Source organism: Pituophis catenifer, unplaced genomic scaffold (assembly GCF_029215685.1).
Source record: "Pituophis catenifer annectens isolate HBS135680 unplaced genomic scaffold, rPitCat1.0.hap2 SCAF_1, whole genome shotgun sequence".
Taxonomy (NCBI): domain Eukaryota; kingdom Metazoa; phylum Chordata; class Lepidosauria; order Squamata; family Colubridae; genus Pituophis; species Pituophis catenifer.
The window spans coordinates 13,171,182-13,195,365 of record NW_027256881.1 but is presented as its reverse complement, the minus strand read 5'-3'; the positions used below and the strand labels follow the sequence as shown (position 1 = coordinate 13,195,365).

At 42.7% G+C, this 24,184-nt stretch overlaps 1 protein-coding gene across 2 annotated transcripts in view; it reads left to right on the top strand.

The window, feature by feature from the left end:
* GTF2IRD1 (GTF2I repeat domain containing 1) overlaps nucleotides 1-23,871 on the top strand; it is a 149,890-nt gene extending 126,019 nt beyond the window's left edge. Inside the window, exons 21-27 of one of the 2 annotated variants that reach the window (XM_070945636.1) lie at nucleotides 1,165-1,193; nucleotides 5,414-5,461; nucleotides 14,331-14,408; nucleotides 17,747-17,939; nucleotides 20,311-20,348; nucleotides 22,852-22,991; nucleotides 23,670-23,871. In XM_070945636.1, the coding sequence (XP_070801737.1) occupies nucleotides 1,165-1,193; nucleotides 5,414-5,461; nucleotides 14,331-14,408; nucleotides 17,747-17,939; nucleotides 20,311-20,348; nucleotides 22,852-22,991; nucleotides 23,670-23,738 (595 nt within the window). In that variant the 3' untranslated portion in view covers nucleotides 23,739-23,871. The remainder of the gene's footprint in view (nucleotides 1-1,164; nucleotides 1,194-5,413; nucleotides 5,462-14,330; nucleotides 14,409-17,746; nucleotides 17,940-20,310; nucleotides 20,349-22,851; nucleotides 22,992-23,669) is intronic. The other variant, XM_070945644.1, reaches the window with a different exon arrangement.
* Nucleotides 23,872-24,184: the final 313 nt, after the last annotated feature.

Genomic DNA, 24,184 nt, shown 5'->3' with positions numbered 1-24,184 from the left:
TGACTTAGCACTATGTGTCAATCTGGACATGGTGGATTACTTAAAAACCATATATTAAAATGGCTTAGGGTGAGATGTTAGCTGATTTGTAGAACCCCATGTTTAGATGACATATATGTTTTTTTCCTATCGCTTATTATCCTAGATCCTATTTTACTGAAAATGTTGATGTTTGAATTTTAAACCTGCTATTAAATATGTTATACCCTGTGATATGAAATTATGAGCTCCCGCTTGGTAATGTGCATGAAAGAAAATTAGATTTAGCATAGAGGAGGGAATTCTATCCAAAATGGACACCTCAAGAAAAAACAAAGGCAAAACAAAACTGAGACAACTTGTTTTCAGTGGTAGCAAAATAGCTCTTTAAAAATATATTTCTGAAAGGAAGGCATTATCTTAGCAGAATAAGAGAGTTGGAGGGGACCTTGGAAGTCTTCTAGTCCAACCCCCTGTTCCATTTGAGACAAAATGGTTGTCCAATCTCTTCTTGAAAACCTCCAGTGATGGAGCATCCATAACTTCTGGAAGCAAGCCGTCTTACATGCAACATTTACTTAATCTGATAAATCAGTCCAGGAGATGAAGTTGGTCTATATAGGGCTTAATAAGGAAAAGTAAGTTATGTCAATGATGCCATGATGTACAAAATGATGTAAAGTCATTGGCATCATTTGCATGAAGATGCCATGATGCCATGATGTCATTGTGGCTTCTTACAGATGCCCATAACAGGGTACTTCTGTTTTATTGAGGGATACAGCGTACATTACTTTATTGGTTCCATGCTAGCCCTGGATGGGGCTGAACCAGGGCTGGAAATAAAAGATACACCTGCTTCTTTCTCTCTCCTTCTCTGTCTTCACAACCAACTCTTGAATGAGCAAACATTCACTCTCTTTGATGGTCTGAATTGGTTTATTGCAATTTTAGACTTTTCTTAAAAGAAAGATTGGGCTCTTTAGGTTGATTCTCTCTGCCGTAACAGAGGTGCCTACTCTGCCTGCATTTCTCAATTATTTCTTATCAACTAACACCAGATCCTCTTTTTTGTGTGTCAATATTTATAATACACAATTTTTTGAGACCCTAATATTTGGTGCAAAGGCCGATTTAAAGTCTACTTCTGTTTCATAATCAACAGTATGTTTTTTTCTTTTTCAGGCCTTTTCAAGGACTCATTCCTAAACCTGGTAAGTGCTTAAAGTCCTAGCAATAAAATGCTAATTGTGTTTTGCTATCCTTTGGCAATTTAACAGGACAGTTTATGGAGGAAATGTGGTTTCACTTTTATGGGTATCTTTGTATCCTAGAGACGCGGTGTAACAAGGGACGTGGTAGCTTAGTGGCTAAGACGCTGAGCTTGTCGATCAAAATGTTGGCAGTTCAGCGGTTCGAATCCCTAGTGCTGTATAACGGGGTGCGCTCCCGTTACTTGTCCCAGCTTCTGCCAACCTAGCAGTTCAAAAGCACGTAAAAAATGCAAGTAGAAGAATAGGGACCACCTTTGATGGGAAGGTAACAGCGTTCTGTGCACCTTTAGTGTTTAGTCATGCCGGCCACATGACCACGGAGACGTCTTTGGACAGCGCTGGCTCTTCAGCTTTGAAACGGAGATGAGCACCGTCCCCTGGAGTCGGGAACAACTAGCACATATGTGCGAGGGGAACCTTTACCTTTACCTTGTGTCCTAGACTACTTATCACTATACTGTATATCATTAGTCCCTAATGATAAAAGGGTTACCAGAATTTGTTCATGGTGGGTTGGATTAAGACGTATGGCCATGTCTCCCTGGATTGGTTGTGTTGTCGTATAGCAGGACACAATTGTCAGTCTGGTCTGGAACCTTGCTCTAGAACAAGGGTGTCAAACTCAAGGCCCGTGGGCTGCATCCGGTCCGCGGGGTGCTTAAATCTGGCCCACGGGGACAGCCTGGAAGTAGCAAAGAACCGGCCTGCGGTGCCTCTGACAGCTAAAATGGGGCATGGGGGACCACGAGAGGCCCCACACACACCCCATTTTTGGCTTGGATGGCCTCCTGCAGTACTCTGCCAGCCAAAATGGTGTGTGTGTGTGTGTGTGAGGGGCCCCCCCGCCCCATTTTGGCCGGCAGGGTGCTGCAGGACGTTTTGGCCGGCAAGGTGCTGCAGGAGGCATTTGTCCCGTCTCCCCCCGGCTGTCCCTCAGAGGAGAACTACAATGCTGATCTGGCCCTCAAAAGAAATTCAGTTTGACACCCCTGCTCTAGAATCGGAGAGCAAGGGATAGAAATTAATGTAACTGCTACCCTATTTCTTGTTTAAACACAACATTCACTTAGTTGTGTAATTACTATACATTTCCATTGAGGCTCTGTTGATCCATGGATTTTGTTCGGTTTAAGGCTGCAGGCTGAATGACCTGCTATGCATAGGGTGATCAGACATGCTGATGTTACTCCCTCCAAACCAGGATATATAACCCTAACTTTGAAACAAATAGTCCTCGACTTACAACAGTTCATTTAGTCACCGAAGTTTACAACAGCACTGCGAAAAGTGACGTACGACTGTTTTTCACACTTACGACCATTGCAGCATCCCCATGGTCATGTGATCAAAATTCAGACGCTTGGCAACTGACTCTTATTCTTGATGGTTGCCGTGGTCCCAGGGTCACGTGATGACCTTTTGCGACCTTCTGACTAGCAAAGTCAATGAGGAAGCCAGATTCACTTAACAACCATGTTAGTAACTGTAACAACGGCAGTGATTCACTCAACAGAAGTGGCAAGAAAGGTCATAAATGGGGCTGACTTTGTATAAATATACAAAAGTATGAAGGCTATTGCTTAACGCATTGTAAGCCGCCCTGAGTCTCCGGAGAAGGGCGGCATATAAATCAAATTAAAAAAACAAAAACAAAAAACAAAAACCACACTTAATAAATGTCCCACTTAGCAACAGAAATGTTGGGCTCAATTGTGGTCGTCCTTTGTAATGAAGCAGCTTGTCGGGATTATTAAAGAATACTGTAAGGCAGAGATGGGGAACTATGGCCTATTTTATGACTTGTGGACTTCAACTCCCAGAATTCCTGAGCCAGCTGGCTCAGGAATTCTGGGAGTTGAAGTCCACAAGTCATAAAAGGGCCATAGTTCCCCATCTCTGCTGTAAAGCAAAGCTCTTTAAATAAGGAAGCTCTTTGTTTTGTTAACAGAGTTTTGCAGGAAATTCAGGCAGGGTCCTTCCTCTTCCATTTGTAAGCTCCCTGTAGTTACTGCTACTGCCCCCCCCCCGCTGCATAGCAGAAGAAAAGTATATTAAGAATTTTAAAAAGAAAATAGTTCCACAGTGGTGTGGATCGCATCATATGGTAATGTTAAACTGTAATGGGGTCGGTTATTTTGGGAGCGAGCATAATGCGAACTGAGACATTGGCTCTGTGATGTGCTAATCAGGTTTATGCAAAAAACAGCGTTTTAAAAAATCCTCAATGGCATATACCCCTACAGTATGCACACCCATTAATATTGTGTCATTGTTCGCAATGAAGAAAGCCTAAAGAGGTTTTATAACAATAGATTTCCATGAGAAAGTCATACGTCTGCTTCCCTTCCTCCTCCCCTTTCCCTCTACATTTCCTCCCCGTCCCCCTCTGCTTCTCTTTCACCTTCCCTTCCCCTTCCTTCCCCTTTCCCTTTCCCATCCCCTTCCCATTTCCTTCCCCTTCCCATTTTCCTTCTCTTCCAGAGGTGGTATTCAGTAGGTTCTGACCAATTCTAGAGAACTGGTAGCGGAAATTTTGAGTAGTTCAGAGAACCAGTAAATATCACCTCTGACTGGCCCCGCTCCCATCTATTTTCTAGTCCCAGCTGATCGGGAAGAAATGGGGATTTTGCAGTATCCTTCCCCTGAAGTGGGGTGGGAATGGAGATTTTACAGTATCCTTCCCCTGCCACGCCCACCAAGCCACGCCCACAGAACCGGTAGTAAAAAATTTTGAATCTCACCCCTGTTCTTTTCCCCTTCCCCTTCTTTTTCCCCTTTCTTTCCCTTTCCATTCCATTCCATTTCCACTTTCCTTAGCCTTTCCCTGTCCCTGCCAGTTCTTTCCTAAAAATACTGAGAATTGCTCACGATCTAGTCAAGACCATTGGTCCATTAAGTTTTGTGTTACTTGTTTTGACTAACTATAGCTCTCTAGGATCTCTGCCATGCCTGTTGATTTGGGAAACTCTAAATTGGGAGTGGGTAGGTGTGGGGGAGAGCATAACTCAGTCTCTTGATTTTCCGAAATGCTGGAGGAAGCCATCTTGTGATGTTCTAAATTGAGAAAAGGTGTGGCCAAAATTTTGGTGTTTTGTCACAAAACTTTTGTGGATATGTTTAAGGGTGGGGATAGAAGTTCTTTGCTAGGTGAGTCTTCCTCTTCCCTTCCCATTATCCCCAAACCAACAAAACAGGTAGAAGTGAAGCTATCATAATTTGGCCATTTTGGATTGTATTTCAAGAGTGCAATCTGGGTGCTGTGGGGAGTGGTGCAGTGGCCTAGAGATGGAGCTCTCGCCTCACAAACAGGAGGCTGTGAGTTTGATCCTAGATAGCAGCAGATATTTCTCTCTCTGGGCACAATGAATAATTAATTATCTGCTGTGAACTCTGCATTGGTGACAGGAAGGGCATCTGGCCAGTAAACACTCCGCTCCATTCAGTTGCCCTAACTTCACCCCGACGTAATTAAAAGACTAAGAAAATATATATATGGGTACTGTGGCACAAATAGGGTGCTAGGTGGGGTTGCCAACTCTGACTTTAAAGAGAGATATCAGGGCATTCTGTATCCAAGTTAGTCCCCAGTTCTTTAGAAAATTTCATTTAGAGCAAGACCCCAGTAGCATCAAAGAAGCTAGCGGATGTATTGTGCCTCTGCCATACAGTAGAACCTCGTTCCATAATTTGTTCCATAACTTTGGTTGCAACCCGATTTGGTCGTGACCCGAACCTAACCAAAATTAATGCAGCGGCCACACGAGGTTGCTATTGTTTGGCGCTTACAAAAAAAAAATGGCACAGAAGGGGAAATCAGCCGCGGCCGTGTTTGATCGCCACCCGAGTATGCATTTGTGACCAGATTCAAAAATTTTGTGAACTTTTTCTTCGGAACCCCGATTTGGTCGTGGTCAGAAGCGTTCGTGACCAGAGGTTCTATTGTATCAATCTTTATCTGCTTAAACCTGAGTTTCTCTTCAACTTTGTAGTTTAGACCCAATCCCAGAATTTTTCAGAATCTGTGCTTGTGTGGGTGCGTGTTAGCCACAACATTGCACGTTGATTTTCTACCTTTTTTTTTTTTTTTGCTTGCGCAAAGAGCAAAAACCCTACTCACTCATTGCCCCTTCTCTCTTTTCTTTCCCTGATTTATCACGTAGCCCCTACACGGATATCCACCTTGGAAAAAGCTTACGCCACTTTGAACGGTATGTTGCTTAGATGAGGCACTAATAGACAGTAGCAGACTGGACATTGTGTTATATTGCTGCTGTGGTAATATGATTATTGGGGATCCATTTGAGGTTATTTGTACAGTATTTTTTGGACTATAAGACGAACCGGAGTATAAGACACACCAAGATTTCAAAGAGGAAAATAAGAAAAAAGTTTTTGGCTTCCGTGTGTCCGGTTTTTGCCCTCCCCGGCCCCCAGGAGCACTCTGCAGGCCTCCCAACCTCACCCCCCCACATCCCGTTTTTGCCCTCCCCAGCCCCCAGGAGCACTCTGCAGGCATCCCAAACCCTCTGCGTGCGCAATTTTTGCAAAAAATGAGCCTCTTTTTGGCAAAAATGGGACACACAGGGCGAGGTTTCGGGTGGCCAAAAATGACTGTATTCAGTATATAAGATGTAGTAACATTTCCACCCTCTTTTAGGGGTGGAAAAAGTGTGTCTTATACTCCAAAAAGAATGGTATATTTCAGATTCTCTTTATGTATCTGTAAGGTCCAGATGAAGGTCTGGCAAAAAAAAAAATGCAATAATTCGGAATACTCAAGAAGGTTTCACAGAGGTTTAGCTATACACATCCTCTTTCCTCATTCTTTTCTTCAACTTTGAAGCCAATGCTGAAGGGAGAGCAATTGGTAGGCTGTTGGGGGTACTGTAGAGTGAAAAGGCCTTTAAAAATGGTTTTCCTACTACTGTTCGAGCCAGTCCTGATTAGGCCGCATCTTGACTTCCTTTCTTTGACTGTTCTGAATCTTTAAAATAAAACCAAAGAGACTTAAATCATATCTTTTACTCTGGTGTTAGCCTAACCTCAAGATTTCTCCAGTTTGGCATCCTTTAGAACAGGGGTGCAGAATTAGGGCCCTTTTACGATGTGTGAACTTCAACTCCCAGAATTCCTGAGCCAGCATAGCTGGCTCAGGAATTCTGGGAGTTGAAGTTCACACATCGTAAAAGGGCCATAGTTCTCCACCCCTGCTTTAGTAAGTTGGGATTACAGCTGTCAGGAGAACACTGGTGGGAAAATGTGGCCAAACCTATATGAAGAGGTTCTTGGCAAGGCTGAAAATTACAATCCTTTACAACAGGGGCATCCAACCTTGGCAACTTTTAAGACTTGTAGACTTCAACTCCCAGAATTCCCCAAGCCGGCATGCATGGTCAGGAAATTGTTGAAGTCCACAACTCTTCAAAGTTACCAGAGGTGGACACTTCTACTTTAGAAGAAACAGTACAATAGATGTGAGTAAATGCAACAGCATGGGCAGCAGTGATCACTGATCAATATCATGGGGCAAAAATATTTCTCCTTTATTTATTTGCAATGCTCCCAGGGTGGGAAGCAACACCTGCTAGGATCTCTTATCATTTGGTACAGGGAGGAAGGAGGCACCTTCTCTTGACCAAAGAGCAAATCTTCAGCAAGATGTTTTGGTAGCAGAGGCATTGGCCTGTGAAGGAGTGGAAGAAGTCAAGATATTGGCTATGACGGCATAATCAAAGCCCTTTCCCCCTTTTAATGTATGTTTAGGGCAAAAGGCAGGGGTTCGATTGTGCCACATTGACATTTTTCACAACTCACGTAGTAGCTCTGGTTGGTAACTTTCTTTGTGCATACTTCCTGTGTTCAGTTTGATGTTTGCTCTCTTTTCTGTGGGAAAGCCCTCCTTGTGGTTAAGGATTTCAGGGGCACTGAAGTCAATTCTGCATTTTATGTCCCCCTTCTTGCCATCTTCCCTATCTCCCCCATGATGAAAGGGAGAAGAAGAGTCTAACTCAGGATGGCAGCCATAATACATGATTGGAGACCCTGCAAAAAGAGTTGGACTTCAGTTGTAGGGCTGTGGCTGCCATCTTGACTTTTGTTTACCCCTCCCTGTGGACATCTCTGAGCCCTACTATACTTTATACCTCAGGTCATCCTTGATTTACGGCCGTCATGGTTCCTGCCCATCATACGTTAGAATGGTTGTAAATCTAGTCACCTATGTAACTGATCTGATTTTATAAACTTTTTTTACAGTGGTCAAGTGAACCCCGTAGCCAATAAGCAAACCAATGGTTGACTTTGGGTCAGTTTCGCCGAAAACCAGAAGTAAATATTGCTGTTTGGCAAAACTGTTGTAAAACCTAGTCATGTGACTACAGGACTCTGCGAACAGCAGTAAATGTGGACTGGTGATAACTAGGGAGTGGGGGGTGGGATAGCTGTCAGAATTTTAGAACTGAGTCATTAGTAACCCCCCAAGAGATCCATTGTAACTTTGAATGGTCACTAAATGATTAATCATAAGTCAAGGATTCCCAGTATTACTTTAGCAGGGAGAAGAAATAAGATGCTTGATTAAATAAGGGCAAAATCATCTTTCCTATAACTGGATCTACAATTCTGAGAATTGGCTGATGATTTTGAGAGTCTCAGGAGGGCACCAGTTAGAGAAGGTCGGGCTAACATTGAAAAGTTGAAGCCCGCCAGCGGCCAGCAGAGCTGGCAGCAGATTTGGACAGTGAGGAGGTTGGGGAGGAACATGGGCCAGTTCTGGAGTCTGGGGAAGGCTCGGACAAGGGCTCTGAGTCGGAGGCAGAGAGAGGGCCAAGGCCATCTGGTAGTTCTTTGCTGCCTCCAGAGTCTGACATCAGCGAGGCAGAAGAACAGCGGGAGCCTGTTCCCAATGTGCGCATGCGCAGAGCTGCCAGAAGACAAGAACAATTAAGAAAACAGGGTCGTCTTGGGAGTAAGGCTTGGAGATGATTGGCCTCTCCCCATAAGACATAAGAGAGAAGCAAATGGGACGTGAGCTTTTGCAGGAAGCAATTAGTTCATCTGGTTGGTTAAAGCTTTGGAAAAGTTCTGTTTGACTCTGTGCTAAGTTTGATCTTGCCCTCTGGCAGCATTCCAAGGGAGATAAGGTGGGTGTTTATAAACATTCCCCTGAAAGACTGTTTGAGAAGCCTTTCAGACTGGGAATGACAATAATTCTTTAGAGGTTTGCCGGGACTAAGATTGTGCTGTATACTTTCTAAGGAAGCCTACGTCAGAACACAAAGCAACCTGGCCTCTTTTCATTTCTTTTTCTTTTTCGTGGCCACAAAGCCATGTCAGCTCGATTGTTTCACCTTGCAACACTTTGGTGTGCTTCAAGGTGAAATACAGAATGAAATACAGAAAACGAACAAAGCACAGCGGTAAAATCTGTCTGTGCACCTACGCTGATGTATCTCGAAAGCCTTGAGCACAATCTGAAAAATTACAAAGCAACAACAACAACAAAAACCCATACCCAGTTGGGTGATTGGTGCTCCAGGATCTTTTAGAGGCGGCAACCATCAATTATTTCTCTCTTCCGTCAATTATTTCTCTCTCCTCCCCTCCTCTTTGTCGCAATGCACTAATTAGTAAGGACAACATACAAGGATTTCCATTTATCAAGCCCTGACAGGCCCAGAACAAAGAGAAATGATACCATGCAGAAGCTGGCGATATCTGGCTGGGGCTCTGGGCAGCCCTTAGGCTAATTTCATGCAAAAGTTCAATTTGGCCCTCAGGGAAGACTTATTTGATCATTCCCTGCAGCTTGATGTTTGGAAGTGAGACAAAGAAGGAGAAACGTCAGAAAACATGGCCATGAAATGATTTATTGCTTGTTGCTGCAGAACAGGAGTAGAAAACTGGGCAGGAAGGAAATAACTATCCCTGGAAGAAGGCATGACTGCCCGGTTGGTTAGGAGCAGTATCATATTAAAAGAGAACGATTGTACATTCTTTTTTAAAAAATTTGATTTATATGCCGCCCTTCTCCGGAGACTCAGGGCGGCTTACAATGTGTTAAGCAATAGCCTTCATACTTTTGTATATTTATACAAAGTCAGTTTATTGCCCCCACAAACTGGGTCCTCAATTTACCCACCTTAGAAAGGATGGAAGGCTGAGTCGACCTTGAGCCTGGTGAGAATTGAACTCGCAGTAATTGCAGGCAGCTGGATGTTAAATGCTGCCTTAGGAGGCATTAGCTCTTACGCCACTCAGGCTCCTTCAAGAGAAGGACTAGAGGTGACATGATAGCAGTCTTCCAATATTTGAGAAGCTATCACAGAGAATAAGGTGTCGATTTACACTCCAAAGCACCTGAGGGCAGGACAAGAAGTAACAAGTGGAAGATCATTAAAGAGAGATCCAACTTACAACTGAGTAGAAATTTCCTGATGGTGGGAACAATTGATCAGTGGAATAGTTTGCCTCCAGTGTTGGGTGTTCCAACACTGAAGGTTTTCAAGAAGAGAATGGACAACCATTTATCTAAAATGGTATAGGGTCTCCTCCTTGACAAGGGGTTGGATTAGAAGATTTGCAAGCTCCTTTCCGTCCCTCTTAAGCTATGTTGTACATCCCATTGTATATGATGGTCAATTGTGATGAACTTAGAAATCATATCCTTGCAAGAATCCATATGTAATATTTATGTACTCTTGAGTATTTTTGACTTTTGGCTACATTGACATTGATGGTTCATTGTTTGTAACTGGCCTGAGTGTATGAAATTCAGGAACATTCCCAGTTTTAGATGTTTATCCTGCATTCCCTTTGTCAGCTTTTCTGGCTGAGGAACTCTGGGAGTTGAAGTCCACAAGTCTTAAAGTTGCCAAGGTTGGAGACCCCTGCTATAGACTATCCCATTTCGGTACAGCAACACTTCCTTGCCATAGAGAGTGTCCCATTTTTAAATCAAGTTGAATCCCATTCATGACCCATCATGGGCCCAAAGCAACAATAGGTTGTCCTTAGACTCCATCTGCATTGTCATCCTGCTCACATCCTACTTTACTGTACTGTCTATAAAGACTCACAGACCCACTTCTTAACCCCTCACTTGCTAAAAACAACTGGGGACTGCCAATCTTTTTTCTTTTACATACAACTGCTGTTAATCAGATCAGCACGATGTACTCTGTTTGAATGTAGCTAAATTTTGTTATATTGCCTGCAAAATTAGGCAGACTTTGAGTGCCCATTGATAATCCAGCACGAATTGTAATATATTATCTTGTCTTTTTCATTATTAAAGTCCCAGAGCACTTGAGCTTCTTCATTTTCTATGATTTTCTCTAGTTTTATGATCCCACCTCCTCCTCTTCCTCCCCCCTCTTAATTTTAAAATCTCTTCTAAATTTAGAATTGCTTCTAAAACAGGTTTTAATCCCCTGGCGTTTTCAAGCTGCGGTGGAAAAATCATCTGCTTGAACCTCGAGGGAGAATATTATTACAGTAGTTAAAGCATTAGACTAAGACCAGGAAAATCTAGTTTCAAATCCTTCCTTGACCAAAGAGCTTTCTTGGTCATTTTGGGCTGGTCACTATCTCAGTTGTTGCAAAGATAAAATGAGTTTAAAGATTTAGTTTGTAATGTGATGGTAGAACTGGAAAAAGGGGCTGTTGAATTTCTCTTTGAGCAAGAAGAACATCCACTGGATGTTTTTAAGAAGAGTCTAGACACGTGATGGCAAACCTATGGCACACGTGCCACAGGTGGCACACATAGCCATATCAGTGGGCACCCGAACTCAGTTCTGGCGCGCATACGTGTGCTGGCCAGCTGATTTTCGGGCCTTCTGGTCCCACCAGAAGTAGGGAAACAGGCTGTTTCCTGCTTCCGGAGGACCTCAGGGGATGGGGTGGGGAAGGCACATTTTTCTCTCTCCCCAGCCTCCAGAGCCTTTCTAGGATTCTGGGGAGGATGAAAACGGCCTTCCCCAGCCCCCCGGAGGCCCTCTGGAGAGGCCAGAAATGGCCTATTTGCCAACTTCCGGTCCCACCAGAAGAAAAACAGACCTACCTTGCCATCACGTGCCAGGAGCGGGGGTCGCGGGGCAGGTTGCATGTGCATGCACAGGTGCAGGACGCATAGAATTATGAGTATGGGCATGCACGTGCACCACCCCACCCCCACCCCACTCCTGGCACGTGATGGCAAAAAGGTTAGCCATCACTGGTCTAGACAGCCACTTTTCTGAAATAGTATAGGTTCTCCTGCTTTAGCAGCGGGATGGGCTAGAAGACCTCCAAGGTCCCTTCCAGCTCATTCATTCTATTTTAAGAAGATCCGTAACTTAGAGGTGTTGGTTTCTTTGTTATGGGAATAATACAAGTGCCCGTTTTATTTTTCTTTCTTTCTTTGCATCCTGGAATACACAAGATTTTAGATGGGGAAAAACCAGGTAGAAAAGAGCTTCAGTATTCCCTTTGTTTAATACTGTGGCTCAGATCAAATCTACCTCCTCTTGATGCAGTTATTTTGGGAGAGCAGAAAGCTGCTAACTGGCATCTCTCGTCACCTCGAAAGAAATACAAGCATTTTTTAAAACTGCTCATAGAATGGCTGGGTGGGCAGAACTGGATGTGGAAAAGATGCGCCTGCATCTGGGGCACTAATTCCATAGGATACAAGGACAGCTTTTTCGGTTAATTTTAATTAAATATTTGCCATCATTGCTGGGTGACCAGGAGTTAATCTGTGCTGTTTGCAGTATATGTTGGAGCACTTATTATTGATGTTCCCTCCTTCTAGGTCTAGGATAACACACTGGAAAGAAATGAAAAATGAGAACAAACACTTTTTCTCTGCTGCCTGAGGCACAAGACTAGATTTCAGGAGCATAAGCTATACAGGGAGTCCCCTACTTATGACCACAGTTGAGCTCCAAATTTCCACTGCTAAGTGAGACTTCTGTTAAGTAAATTTTGCCCCATTTTACGACCTTTCTTGCCAATTTCTGTTGGCAATTTCTTGCTAATCACTGCAGTTGTTAAGTTAGTAACAGGGTTGTTAAATGAATCTGGTTTCCCCACTGACTTTGCTTGTCAAAAGGTCGCAAAACATGACCACATGACCCCGGGACACTACAACCGTCATAAATACTGTACATGCCAGTTGCCAAATATCCTAATTTTGATCACCTGACCATGGGGTTCGAGAACGGTTGTTAAGTGTGAAAAACAGTCATAAGTCACTTTTTTCAAGTGCCGTTAGGATTTTGAACGGTCACTAAATGAACGGTTGTAAGTTGAGAACTAACAATAGCAGGTAAGATTTCACATGGAGTACAGAGAAATATCTGAAGTTACATGTCTTTTGAGCACGGCAGCAATACAGCCAATGATCTAATGGGGGGGGGGGGCTTTTGTTTTCTGGAAGACTTCAAGGAGAAAATTGGACTTTCCAGCCCCAGCTGTAGATTTTCCATACTGAGTAAAGTTTTGGTTGGGCAATGAAGTCAGGATCAAACAATTTAGTCCTTCTGTAAGGGATTCTGTGATGTAATCCCCAGAAATTGCCTGAAAGTTGCCACTGAATTTTAATTTTTAATAAAGGAGAAGAGGAAATGTGTGAAATACCCTGGGAATAATCATATTAATTGTTCTTAATTAAGTTGATGATTCATTAGACTTGAAATAAAGCTTAAATGGAAAAAGTAAATACAATTTAGATTTTATCCTGGCCGTCTTCACTTGTTTTTTTTTCTAGCCTCCCCATACTTTTTTTGCAGGGTAAGGGGAAAAATGTTCAAGGAGGAAGTACTGAAACTGGTACCCAAAATGGGCCTTGAATTTTCTTGGTTTTATTGTTCCCTCCAATTCTGGGATATTATAAGAATACATTCATCACCCAAAGATAAGGATGTTAATATGCGGAGGCCGGATTTAAGATTTCCCATACAGACCTGGTTGGTCTTTGTAGGAACTGGATAACTTTGGCTTAAGGTATAAGGCAATCTCTTGGGGACAGTTTGTGTGTGAGCTTGGTTGTTTTCTTACAGACTTTTTATTACCAAACTAGGTAACATTATCAGCGCTAGCAGGTAGCATTGATAGTGTTACCAAGTTTGGTAATGAAAATAACCAAGCTCAGAGAGCACCAAGGACTCCACAGTTCAACCCCAAGCTACAAATATTATTTTCTATCTGAACAGGTGATGTGGAATGCTTGGTCTTTGACAGCAGTATGCTGGCTCTTAGTGCACAGGAATCGGAGAAAAAATCCTCCTGCAATACCTGCTTTGTATAATTAACTCCTATAAATAACTCCTACCCTCAAAATGACCCTATAGAGCACTGCACACCAGAACAACTAGACACAAGAACAGTTTTTTCCCGAACGCCATCACTTTGCTAAACAAATAATTCCCTCAACACTCAATCTATTCACTAAGTCTGTATTACTACTACTATTAATCTTCTCATCGTTCCTATCACCCATCTCCTCCCACTTACGACTATATGACTGTAACTTATTGCTGTATCCTTACAATTTATATTGATTGTTTCCTAGTATGACTCAATTGCTTATTTGTTCCCTATAAGTATCATTAAGTGTTGTACCTTATGATTCTTGTCTTTTTATGTACACTGAGAGCATATGCACCAAGACAAATTCCTTGTGTGTCCAATCACACTTGGTCAATAAACTATTCTATTCTATTCTATTCTATTCTATTCTATTCTATTCTATTCTATTCTATTCTATTCTATTCTATTCTATTCTATTCTATTCTATTCTATTCTATTCTATTCTATTCTATTCTATTCTATTCTTCTCCATCCCTGAAGATGCTTAGAGAACAAAACGGCGATGTATTTTCCTCCCAATTTTTCACCTCCAGAACCCTGTAGGATAGATAGAGCTGAGGAAGAATGATTGACCCAAATTTATTCAATGAATTTTCTGTGAGTGAAAGTAGACTTGGATTTCCCCAGTCTTGGTCCAATATCATCTCTGCTTCACCATTCTGGTTCTCTCGGAATACTCATGAGAAAAAGTGACTAAACAGGTGGCCTTTTCTTCCTTGGCAGATGAGGATGATGCAAACAGGTTGGGTGAGAAGGTGATTCTCCGAGAGCAAGTGAAAGAACTGTTCAATGAAAAATATGGTAGGTTGCTCTATTTTGAGAGTAGGGCTTGACTTGTCTTGTAGGTTTGGGGGACAGTGGTGAAAAAACAGCTGGAAATTCTGGGTCCAGGGTTCAAAGGCAAAGAAGCAGAATCTCTCAATCTGAATTTCTGGTTCCTTGATCCCTATCGTGGGCTGACTGGTCGCTACATCTCAGCTTCATCTATTCCACAGGGCTCTTTTGAGACTTAATGCAAAAGCTAATGATGAGGAAGGCTATTACCACCACCTTGAACCCAATGATCAAAAGTCACGATGCAAATCATAGCAATAGCATTTAGCAATAGCACTTATATGGACTTATATACTGCTTCATAGTGTTTTACAGCCCTCTCTAAGTGGTTTACAGAGTCAGCCTATTGCCCCCAACAATCTGGATCCTCATTTTACCCACCTTGGAAGGATGGAAAGCTGAGTCAACCTTGAGCCTAGTGAGATTCGATCTGCCAAACTGCTGGCAGCTGGTGATCAGCAGAAGTAGCCTGCAGTACTGCATTCTAATCATTGCGCCACGACAGCTTAGCATATACAGGTAGTCCTCATTTACCAACCATAATTGAGATGGGCAACTGTGTTGCTAAATGCGACAGCTGCTAAGTGAAAAATCGCAAAAAGCACACTGGACCTATCACATCACTTCCACTTCCTTTATAAAGCAAATCGCTATGATCGTTAAGCAAGACATCACATGGCCCCGACTTGCAATTTCACTTCCACACTCTTTATTCATTCTGCTGGTTGGAAGTTGGTTGTAAAACTCGCATGATTGCATGACTGTGCAGCACTCCAGTGGCTGTGAATGCAAGGATTGGTTGCAAAGTTGAGGGTTTGTTTCGTAACCATTTGTAGCTTCAAACAAGGCGGTCATTAAGCGAGGACTACCTGTAAATAACAGCCATTTTCAGTGGTTTGTGTTCTATAAACACTCCTGGGGAGGAGCCAGATTTAAGCCTTCCATCCTCCCAAAAACAATTCTTGTTGAAATGCTGGGACTTGTTTTATTTGAAAAAAAATTCTCAAATCCCATGTTTGGCAATGTGCTTAATCAGCTCAGTTAAAGACAATGGTGGGATTCAGACAGTTCGCATCTATCCGGGAGAACCGGTTGTTAACTTTCTAAGCAGTTCGGAGAACCGGTTTTTGGAAGAAATTTTATTTTGTTTTTTTTCTACTTCCTGTAAGGAAGGCAGGAAGGAAACATTCTGGTATTGTTTCTAGCCTAATCTTTATTGCTCTTCTTACAGAAATTGCCTCTCTGGTTAACCCTTATTACATTGTAACAGCTAAGGCGAAGCGCCTTCGATGTGAGTGATGTTGAGTTGGCCACGTCCACACGGTCACATGACCACCGAGCCATGCCTACCCAGCTGGTCATTAGGGCAGAGAACCGGTTGTTAAATTATTTGAATCCCACCACTGGTTAAATAACTAGTACAGGGCTGTCAAACTCCCGGCCCATGGGCCCAATGCGTCACACGCTGGCCATGCCCACACCTGGTTTAGCGAAGGGGGAGGGAAAAAGTCCCAATACATTACGTGACGCTGCCATGATGACATGAGTTTGAAACCCCTGACCTAGTTTGGCACCATCCATTTAACTTTAATAGTCCTAAACTTGGTCAATGGTTATCTGCAGCTTAGCATTTTGTGGAAACCCAACCTATTCTGTTAGTTTAGGGCAGGAGTGGGCAATTGTGGCTCTTTTACAACCTGTGGACTTCAACTCCCAGAATTCCTGAGACAGCTTGGCTGTCTCAGGAATTCTGGGAGTTGAAGTCCACAGGTTGTAAAAGAGCCACAATTGCCCACCCCTGGTTGAGGGTTCAGCGTACAGGTAGTCCTCAACTTACAACATTTGTTTAGTGACCGAAGTTACAACAGCATTGAAAAAAGTAACACGATCAATTTTCACACTTAAGGACTGTTTGCAGCATCCCCCTGGTCAGGTGCTTGGCAACTGGCATGTATTTATGACAGTTATACTGTCACAGGCTCCTGGCCCTCTCAATTCTTGGCAAATAGATGGGGAAGAAATGGAGGTAGTGATAGATTTTATTTTCCTGGACTCCGGGATCACCTCAGATGGGGACTGCAGCCAAAAAATTAAAAGACGCTTGCTCTTGGGGAGGAAAGGTATGGCATAGACAGCATACTAAAAAGCAGAGACATCACCCTGCCAATAAAAGTTGGAGCATAAGAAAGGCTGAGCACCAAAGAATTGAGGCCTTTGAACTATGGTGCTGGAGAAGACTCCTGCGAGTCCCTTGGACTGCAAGGCAATCAAATCGGTCAGTCCTAGAGGAGATCAACCCTGACTGCTCTTCAGAAGGCCAGATCCTGAAGATGAAACTCAAATACTTTGGCTGCCTAATGAGAAGGAAGGACTCACTGGAGAAGAGTCTTAATGCTGGGAACAATTGAGGGCAAAAGAAGAAGGGGACGTCAGCGAACGAGGTGGCTGGATGGAGTCACTGAAGCAGTTGGCATGAGATTAAATGGTCTCTGGGGGATGGTAGAGCACAGGAAGGCCTGGAGGAATGTTGTCCAAGGGGTTGCGATGGGTCGGACCAGTGGTGGGTTGCCCCCGGTTCGCACCGGTTCTATAGAACCGGTAGTAAAACTGGCGGGAGGCTCCGCCCACTGACCCTGATGTCATCAAAACGCTTCTGCGCATGTGCCCCATTGTGAACTGGTAGTAAAGGTAAGTAGAACCCACCCCTGGGTTGGACACAACTAGGAACAACTGTCACAGGGTGATGTGATCACCGTTTGTAACCCTTCCCAGCGGCTTCCAACAAGGAAAGTCAACAGGGGAAGCCAGATTCACTTAACAACTGCATGATTCACGTAACAATCACAGTGATTTGTTTAACTGTAACGGAAAGGTCATAAAATGGGCTGCAACTCGCTTAACAACTGTGCTGCTTAGCCACAGAGATTTTGAGCTCCATTGCGGTTGTAAGTCGAGGACTACCTGTATCTGTAGTTTAAATTCTGGGAACCATGAATAAGATTGTCCCAAAGGTGCTTTTGGAAGAGGCAACTGGACTATCCGGCTTTTTTCTTTTTGTTTGAAGATGTTTCGCTTCTCATCCAAGAAGCTTCTTCAGCTCTGAAGAAGTAGGGTCTCCTGCTTGAGTGGGGGGTTGGATTAGATGACCTATAAGGTCCCTTCCAACTCTGTTAATCTCTAATCTGTAAAGAAGCATGAGTTGGATGACTGAGAATCTCCATAGACATTTACGAATAAGATTGAGAAACAAGGTGGGTTTCCTCTGTTTTGTGATGTGATAGTGGAATTCTTTGTTTTTGTTTCAGGGGAAGCTTTAGGCCTGAACCGACCTGTTCTGGTACCCTACAAACTGATCAGGGACACACCTGATGCCATCGAAGTGACCGGTTTGCCAGATGATATCCCGTTTCGGAATCCCAATACTTACGACATACATCGGCTAGAGAAGATTCTGAAAGCACGTGACCGGATCCGGATGGCAATTACTAGCCAGCTCCAGTAGGATTCCGTTCCCAACCTTTCCTTTTAATTTTACATATGTACTTATTGCAATGGTATTTCTATGCTGTTATAATCCATCTGTAAGGTCACAGTGCCATCTGCTGGCATTAAAATGTAACAACACAATTGGTTGATCATTGGATCAACCTTCCCACCCCACCCCCCAAAAAAATCAGAACCATTAGCAAAAGAAAGAAATTTAATATTTAAATCTGTCTTTATATCAGCAGACCATTTATCTATCTAGCTCAGTGTAGCATAGTATAGAGGAGGGGCCTCCAACCTTGGCAATTTTAAGACTTGTGGACTTCAACTTGCTGGCTGAGGAACTCTGGGAGTTGAAGTCCACAGTTCTTAAAGTTGACAAGGTTGGAGACCCCTGGTATAGAGCAACATGATTGGCTCTCCAAAGATTGATCTGAGGTCTATTTCCATAACCTGCTCCTTAAAACTCTTTTCTGTTTCAATATTGTAATCTCAATCTGGAACCATCAGCATATTACCAATGCTAGGGCTATCCAGGCTAACCCAAGCTACCCAAATAGTGTCTCTCTCACACAGAATGTTAGAGTTGGAGGGAACCATTCTCTCCCCTCCCACCGCCGCCCAAAGACCAATCTTCTGTTTAATGCAACAACCCAAACTAAAGCGTCCCTGACATACTTTTAAAGGAGAATATTTGTAGCTCACGGTTGACATGAGGGGTCCTGGGTGCTCTCTGAACTTGGTGGTTTTCTTGCAGATGTTTCAAAACTTTCAAAAATTTGCAAAAATTTTAGGAAGGGGTTCTCTGCCCAGTTGCTGGATGGGCGTAGCCATGGTGGACGTGGCCTAGTTGGCCTCCTGCACCACAGCGGGGGGGCGGGCATTTTTGTCTTCCCCAGGCTCCAGAGGCTTTCCTTGAGCCTCTGGGAGGGCGAAAACGGCCTCCCCAGGCTCTGGAGGCCCTCTGGAGAGAAAGTTTTTCCCAAACTTCTGGTAGGCCTGTTTTTTGCCCTCCCCGAGCCTCCGTCCATGCCTTGCACTTACCTGCATCCAAAACAGGCCACGTAGGGACTCCTGGGAGGGGCAGGGCGGGGTGAACGGGGCCAGCCAGGAGTGGGATTTGGGGGTTCTCCGAACTGCACAGAATCTTAGCTAGAGGTTCTCCCGAACCCCTGAGAACCCCCAGCATCCCACCCCTGAGATGTTTAATTACCCAAACTATGTAATGCCATCAGTGCTAGTCCTAGTCCTAGTTACCTAGTTTGGTAATGAAACATCTGTGAGAAAACAACCAAGCTCACTGACATATCTTTGTCTGGTCAGTGCTTGAACCCGTCTCCTCTGCAGGTCATTGATTCTACTGTCTGCTCTTGCTGGGTATTTAATGGTTAGATTTGCACAGCATACTAGATTTGACTAACATGTAGAAAACCCAGACATTATCTTAACCTATTAAGGTGTTAAGATGTAGTATGATGCAAAATTGTAGTTTGTTAACCTAGCTTAATTTCAAATGCATGACATTTTTAGAATTATTCGGAGGTTTTTTTATAGATGATGTTTGGCCAACTTTTTTGGACAAGAGGTATAAATTTTTTTTGCAGCCACACGGTAGATGGGGCTAAGTTATCAATGAATGAACCCAAGTCAGGGTACAGGCTACAGTTATCAATTTATAAAACACAATTGAGACTAAGACTATTGTAATTGAGCTATGGAATCATTAAGGGAATCATCCTGATTTTATGGCTGTGGTCATTAAGAGGATCACATGGTCATTAAATAAATCTGGCTTCCCTCATTGACTTTGCTTGTCAGAAGCCTCCTGGGAAAATGATAAATGGCGATGATGTGAACCCAGGACATGGCAGGTGTCATAAATAGATGCTGGTTGCCAAGCACTTGAATTTTGAACATAGTGGAGGTGCTGTGATGGACTTTTTTCAGCATTGTCATAACTTTGAATTGTTGTTAAACAAATGGTCATAGATTGAGGACTACCTGTAGGCAGGAACAGCCTTTTTCTCTATGGTATCCTTTTGTCTCTCTTCCTGACTCCCTCCTCTGTGTCTTAACCAGCCGGCAGAGAGGATGGGCACAGATCTCCCAGGCAAAATCTGAACTAATCTCTTGCAAAAGTTTTTGAAGTCAATGCTGAAACCGAATGAAATTAAGAGAACTAGAGCTAATAATCATTAGACTTCTGGTTGTGTAACTCTGATTTAGAAAAAAATATTTCATACAAACTTCCAAACCTCCAGGCATTCCTGTTTGTCATCTGGAACTTCAGTGTTAGCCGGTAGGAGGTGGAGATATTTTTAAGCATTGTATCAACCTTAATTTTTAAATGCCCTCTCATTTGTATCTTTCTTTTTCCATGCAGGCCGTTTGCAGACGTAGGTCCTGAGGCCAAACCACCAGGTAAGGTGAAAAATAAGCAGATAGGAGATTTTTTTAAAAAAATGCCTCTTTTGAAAGGGGATTTGTCCCTCTTCATAGCCATGAAAAAGGAACCTTGTGATTCTTTTTAAATTATCCAAGATTGGTCCACATTTCAGGAAGCTTTCAATGAGATATTTAAAGATCTGGGGGTTATTCGTAGAAGGAAGCAGCTCCAGTACCCTGGACTGGGCAAGGGGAGTGAAAATAACCGATTTCATTTCTACAGCATCTCTAAAATAGTCATATCTGCTTAAAATGAGGGCGAATGACGTAAGGCTTGCGTGTTCATAAGGCACCCATAATACCATGACATGATGCCCACTGTCTCTTGATTTTTTAAGAAAAAGAAACAAACAAACAAACAAACAAACAAAAAGATGGAATGAAACACATGAGACACAATGAGACACATCTTGAATGATGTGTTTTAATCGTGTGAACTCGATTGTGAGATTTAATCCATTTTCAATGGCCATATATTATGTTTATAACCTTTTTTGTTATACTCGTGGAATGATATACATTAATGTCTGGTTAATGTCTAAGGCAGACAACCCTTAGGAGTGGAAATATTTCGGATTTGAATGATTGTTCATAAGTTGGCTGCTTAATTTGGAAGGAAAGCTCCGGGCAGGGGAGGGGGGCAGGTAAGGCAAGAATGAATTTTTAACTCTTAGATTACAGGCTTGTATCCAAGAGAAACAAGTCCTTCCTTTTGTGGATCTTTGCAAAAAGATTGAATAAGACAGCAGTTGCGGTTGCAGAATTTGCTAAGCTTAATTAGCTTCAACTAGGTTTTAGGTTTTTTTTTTTTTGGTGAGTTACGTTTTTGCAGAAGCCTAACCTATTCAGGTAATTCATGGTCTAATGCAGAGGTCTTCAAACTTGGCAGCTTTAAGACTTGTGGACTTCAATAGCTGGCTGGAGAATTCTGGGAGTTGAAGTCCACAAGTCTTAAAGCTGCCAAGTTTAGGGAACCCTGGTCTAATGTATTGTGCAAAAACAGATTAAGCCAATAACCAAGTTAAGTGCGTTATATGAACTCAGCCAGAGAGACAGTAGTAGGTCATTGACAATTCAGTTCAACCAAGCTACTTAACTTGGTTACTGACCAAATCCATTTTCTAGATTTGCACAATCCATAATTGAGCAACTGTATTGAGCTCGTAGCAATACAGTAAGCCACAAACAAACAAACCAGGCAGCCACAACTCCCTGCTCTAGGGAGACTGTCGCCTGAGAGCAGCTTCTTGGCAGCTTTCCCCATCCTCTTGCTTTCAGAAGCATTGGACTACAACTCCCATGAGCCCACAGCAGAAGTTGTGGGAGTGAGCAATGCCCAGTACCATCCTGGGGACAACTGGCATATGCGGCTGGGATGTCTGAGACATTTGCAGTCATTATGTGGTAGAGGCCAACATCCCAGATGGCCGTCTCCAACCTAGTGTTCAGCTCCCATCATTCCTGAACCAAATGACTTATGAATTCTGGAAGCTGCAATTCCATGTATCCAGAAGGTACAGTACATCTAAGTACTGTGTCGCTGCTCTGAGGAATGTACAGTAGTGGCCAAAATTGGGGAAACCTTTTGGGGAAAAGTGTATTTTCTAAAACTAGCTAATAATACCACTTTTCTTTTTGGAGTAGTACCATAAAATAATATATCAATGGAAAGATATTTTAATCAAGAATGTAATGCAATAACTTTTATGAAGAACTTGCTATTAGAATAGCAGTTACAGTATAAAGAAGAAAAATGAAACACGTAGAAAAAAACGAGATATACAAAAACTATCACCATGTCAGTTAATACTTAGTTGAGCAACCTTTAGCATGAATTGCAGCCTTACAATGTCTTCCGTTAGAGCCGTGGTTCTCAACCTTCCTAATGCCGCGACCCTTTAATACAGTTCCTCATGTTAAGGTGACCCCCAACCATAAAATTATTCCTAAACCCATTGAAAATATGTGTTTTCCGATGGCCTTAGGTGACCCCTGTGAAAGGGTCGCGACCCACAGGTTGAGAACCACTGCGTTAGAGTGAACCAAGTCTTTTAGTTCTGCAGCTGTTATAATGTGAAACCAAGATTGAATGATGGTTTCTATTAATTGGGTTTTATTGCTGGGTCGCTTCTTACTAACAAGTTTCTTTAGTTGGCTCCATAGATTTTCAATTAGGTTAAGGTCTGGGCTATTCCCAGGCCATTCCAGCAATGGAATATGATTATCTTGAGACTCCCAAAAAAAAAGTGGTGTTATTAGCCATCAAAATTCAAAAATACACTTTTCCCAAAAGTTTTCCACAATTTTGGCCACTACTGTATGGTTTGAAGTAAAGGAGAGGGAACTCCTGCTCTAGCATGCCACTTCTCCATAGCTAATGTTCTGGAGACTTGTCCTTTACATTGATGGAGAAGACATTAGAGACGGAGAAGAAGAATCACCCCAGTGAAAACTCTTGTTCTCCTTTGAATGCCACTAGAAAACAACAGCATCGTTCCTAAACGGAAGCGGAAGAGGATCTCAGAAGGGAATTCTGTCTCTTCCTCCTCGTCATCGTCGTCATCCTCCTCCTCGTCAAATCTAGAGTCCACCTCATCAACCAATCAGATCTCACTTGTGGTAAATATAATCACACCACTGCAGCTTAGTTTTGAGGGTGGAAGGCATCGGTCTGTGCCTGAATTACTGTATATTGTCTAAATCAAGGGTGTCAAACTCGATTTCATTGATGGTTGCGTTTGACCTTGGGGGTGGGTGGGTGGGAGTCAACCTTGAGCTGGTTAGGATCGAACTGCTGGCAGTGAGGAGTGAATTAGCCTGCAATACTGCATTCTAACCACTGCGTCAACATGGCTTGATGTTATATTATTGAGAGAATTGTTGAGTTTCTTACCAGTAATGATTGTACGTTTTTCACGTGTCATTGATATTAGGGGGGTTTTTTTGGGTATTTTTTTAACATGATGTTAGACAGAGCCACATCTGTAAAATAGGTGGCCATATAGATTAAATAAATAAACAGGGCAGAATATGACAGTTCAACTGATTAATTCTGGGGAGGGAGCTATTTTAAGCAATCCCAGGTTTATTTAATAACGTGTGATTTTTTTAAAAAAAAATCTGGAATGATTTTTCAGCCAATCTCTAAGCGACCCATTAACAACCAAGGCTTCCTTAGAGGTAGCTATGTGCAGAGTCTTCACTCAGGGCAGAAGTTGCTCTGTGTTGGATTGTTTAAATTCCTTCCTCTGCATAGACCATTTCTAATGCCTTTTTCTTCTGGTTTTGTCCCTGCAGCAATGGCCGATGTACATGTTGGACTACGGGGGTCTCAATGTTCAGATCCCGGGACCTATGAATTATTGAGACCTCACCTTCTGCAGATGAACCTCAAACAAAACGAAAGAACTGCTCGTGATGTGTAATTTTTTTTGTACAAAGTGTATATTCCAATATGTAACAATGCCTTTTAGTTTTTCCAATGATTTTTACACTATATTCCTGCCACCAGGGCCTTTTTGAATAAAAAATGAAAGGAAGTGTTGCCTTGCTCTGAAAAAAAAATGTTTTAAAGTTATTCCTCACCATGGTTGCATATTTCAACACACCAGAGTCAGGAGTTTAAGATTAAAATATAAATTGGTTATTTGCTAAGAACAAAGAAGCAATGTTTATCCAACCAAACTGTTGATATACCAATGTTTATCCAACCAACTTATTGGTACACTTATCCCGGATAAAAGTGTTGTGACTGTGAACCTTATTCAGGGGAAAAGCATCTCCAAAGGCAGGAAGGCCACTGGTGAGACGGG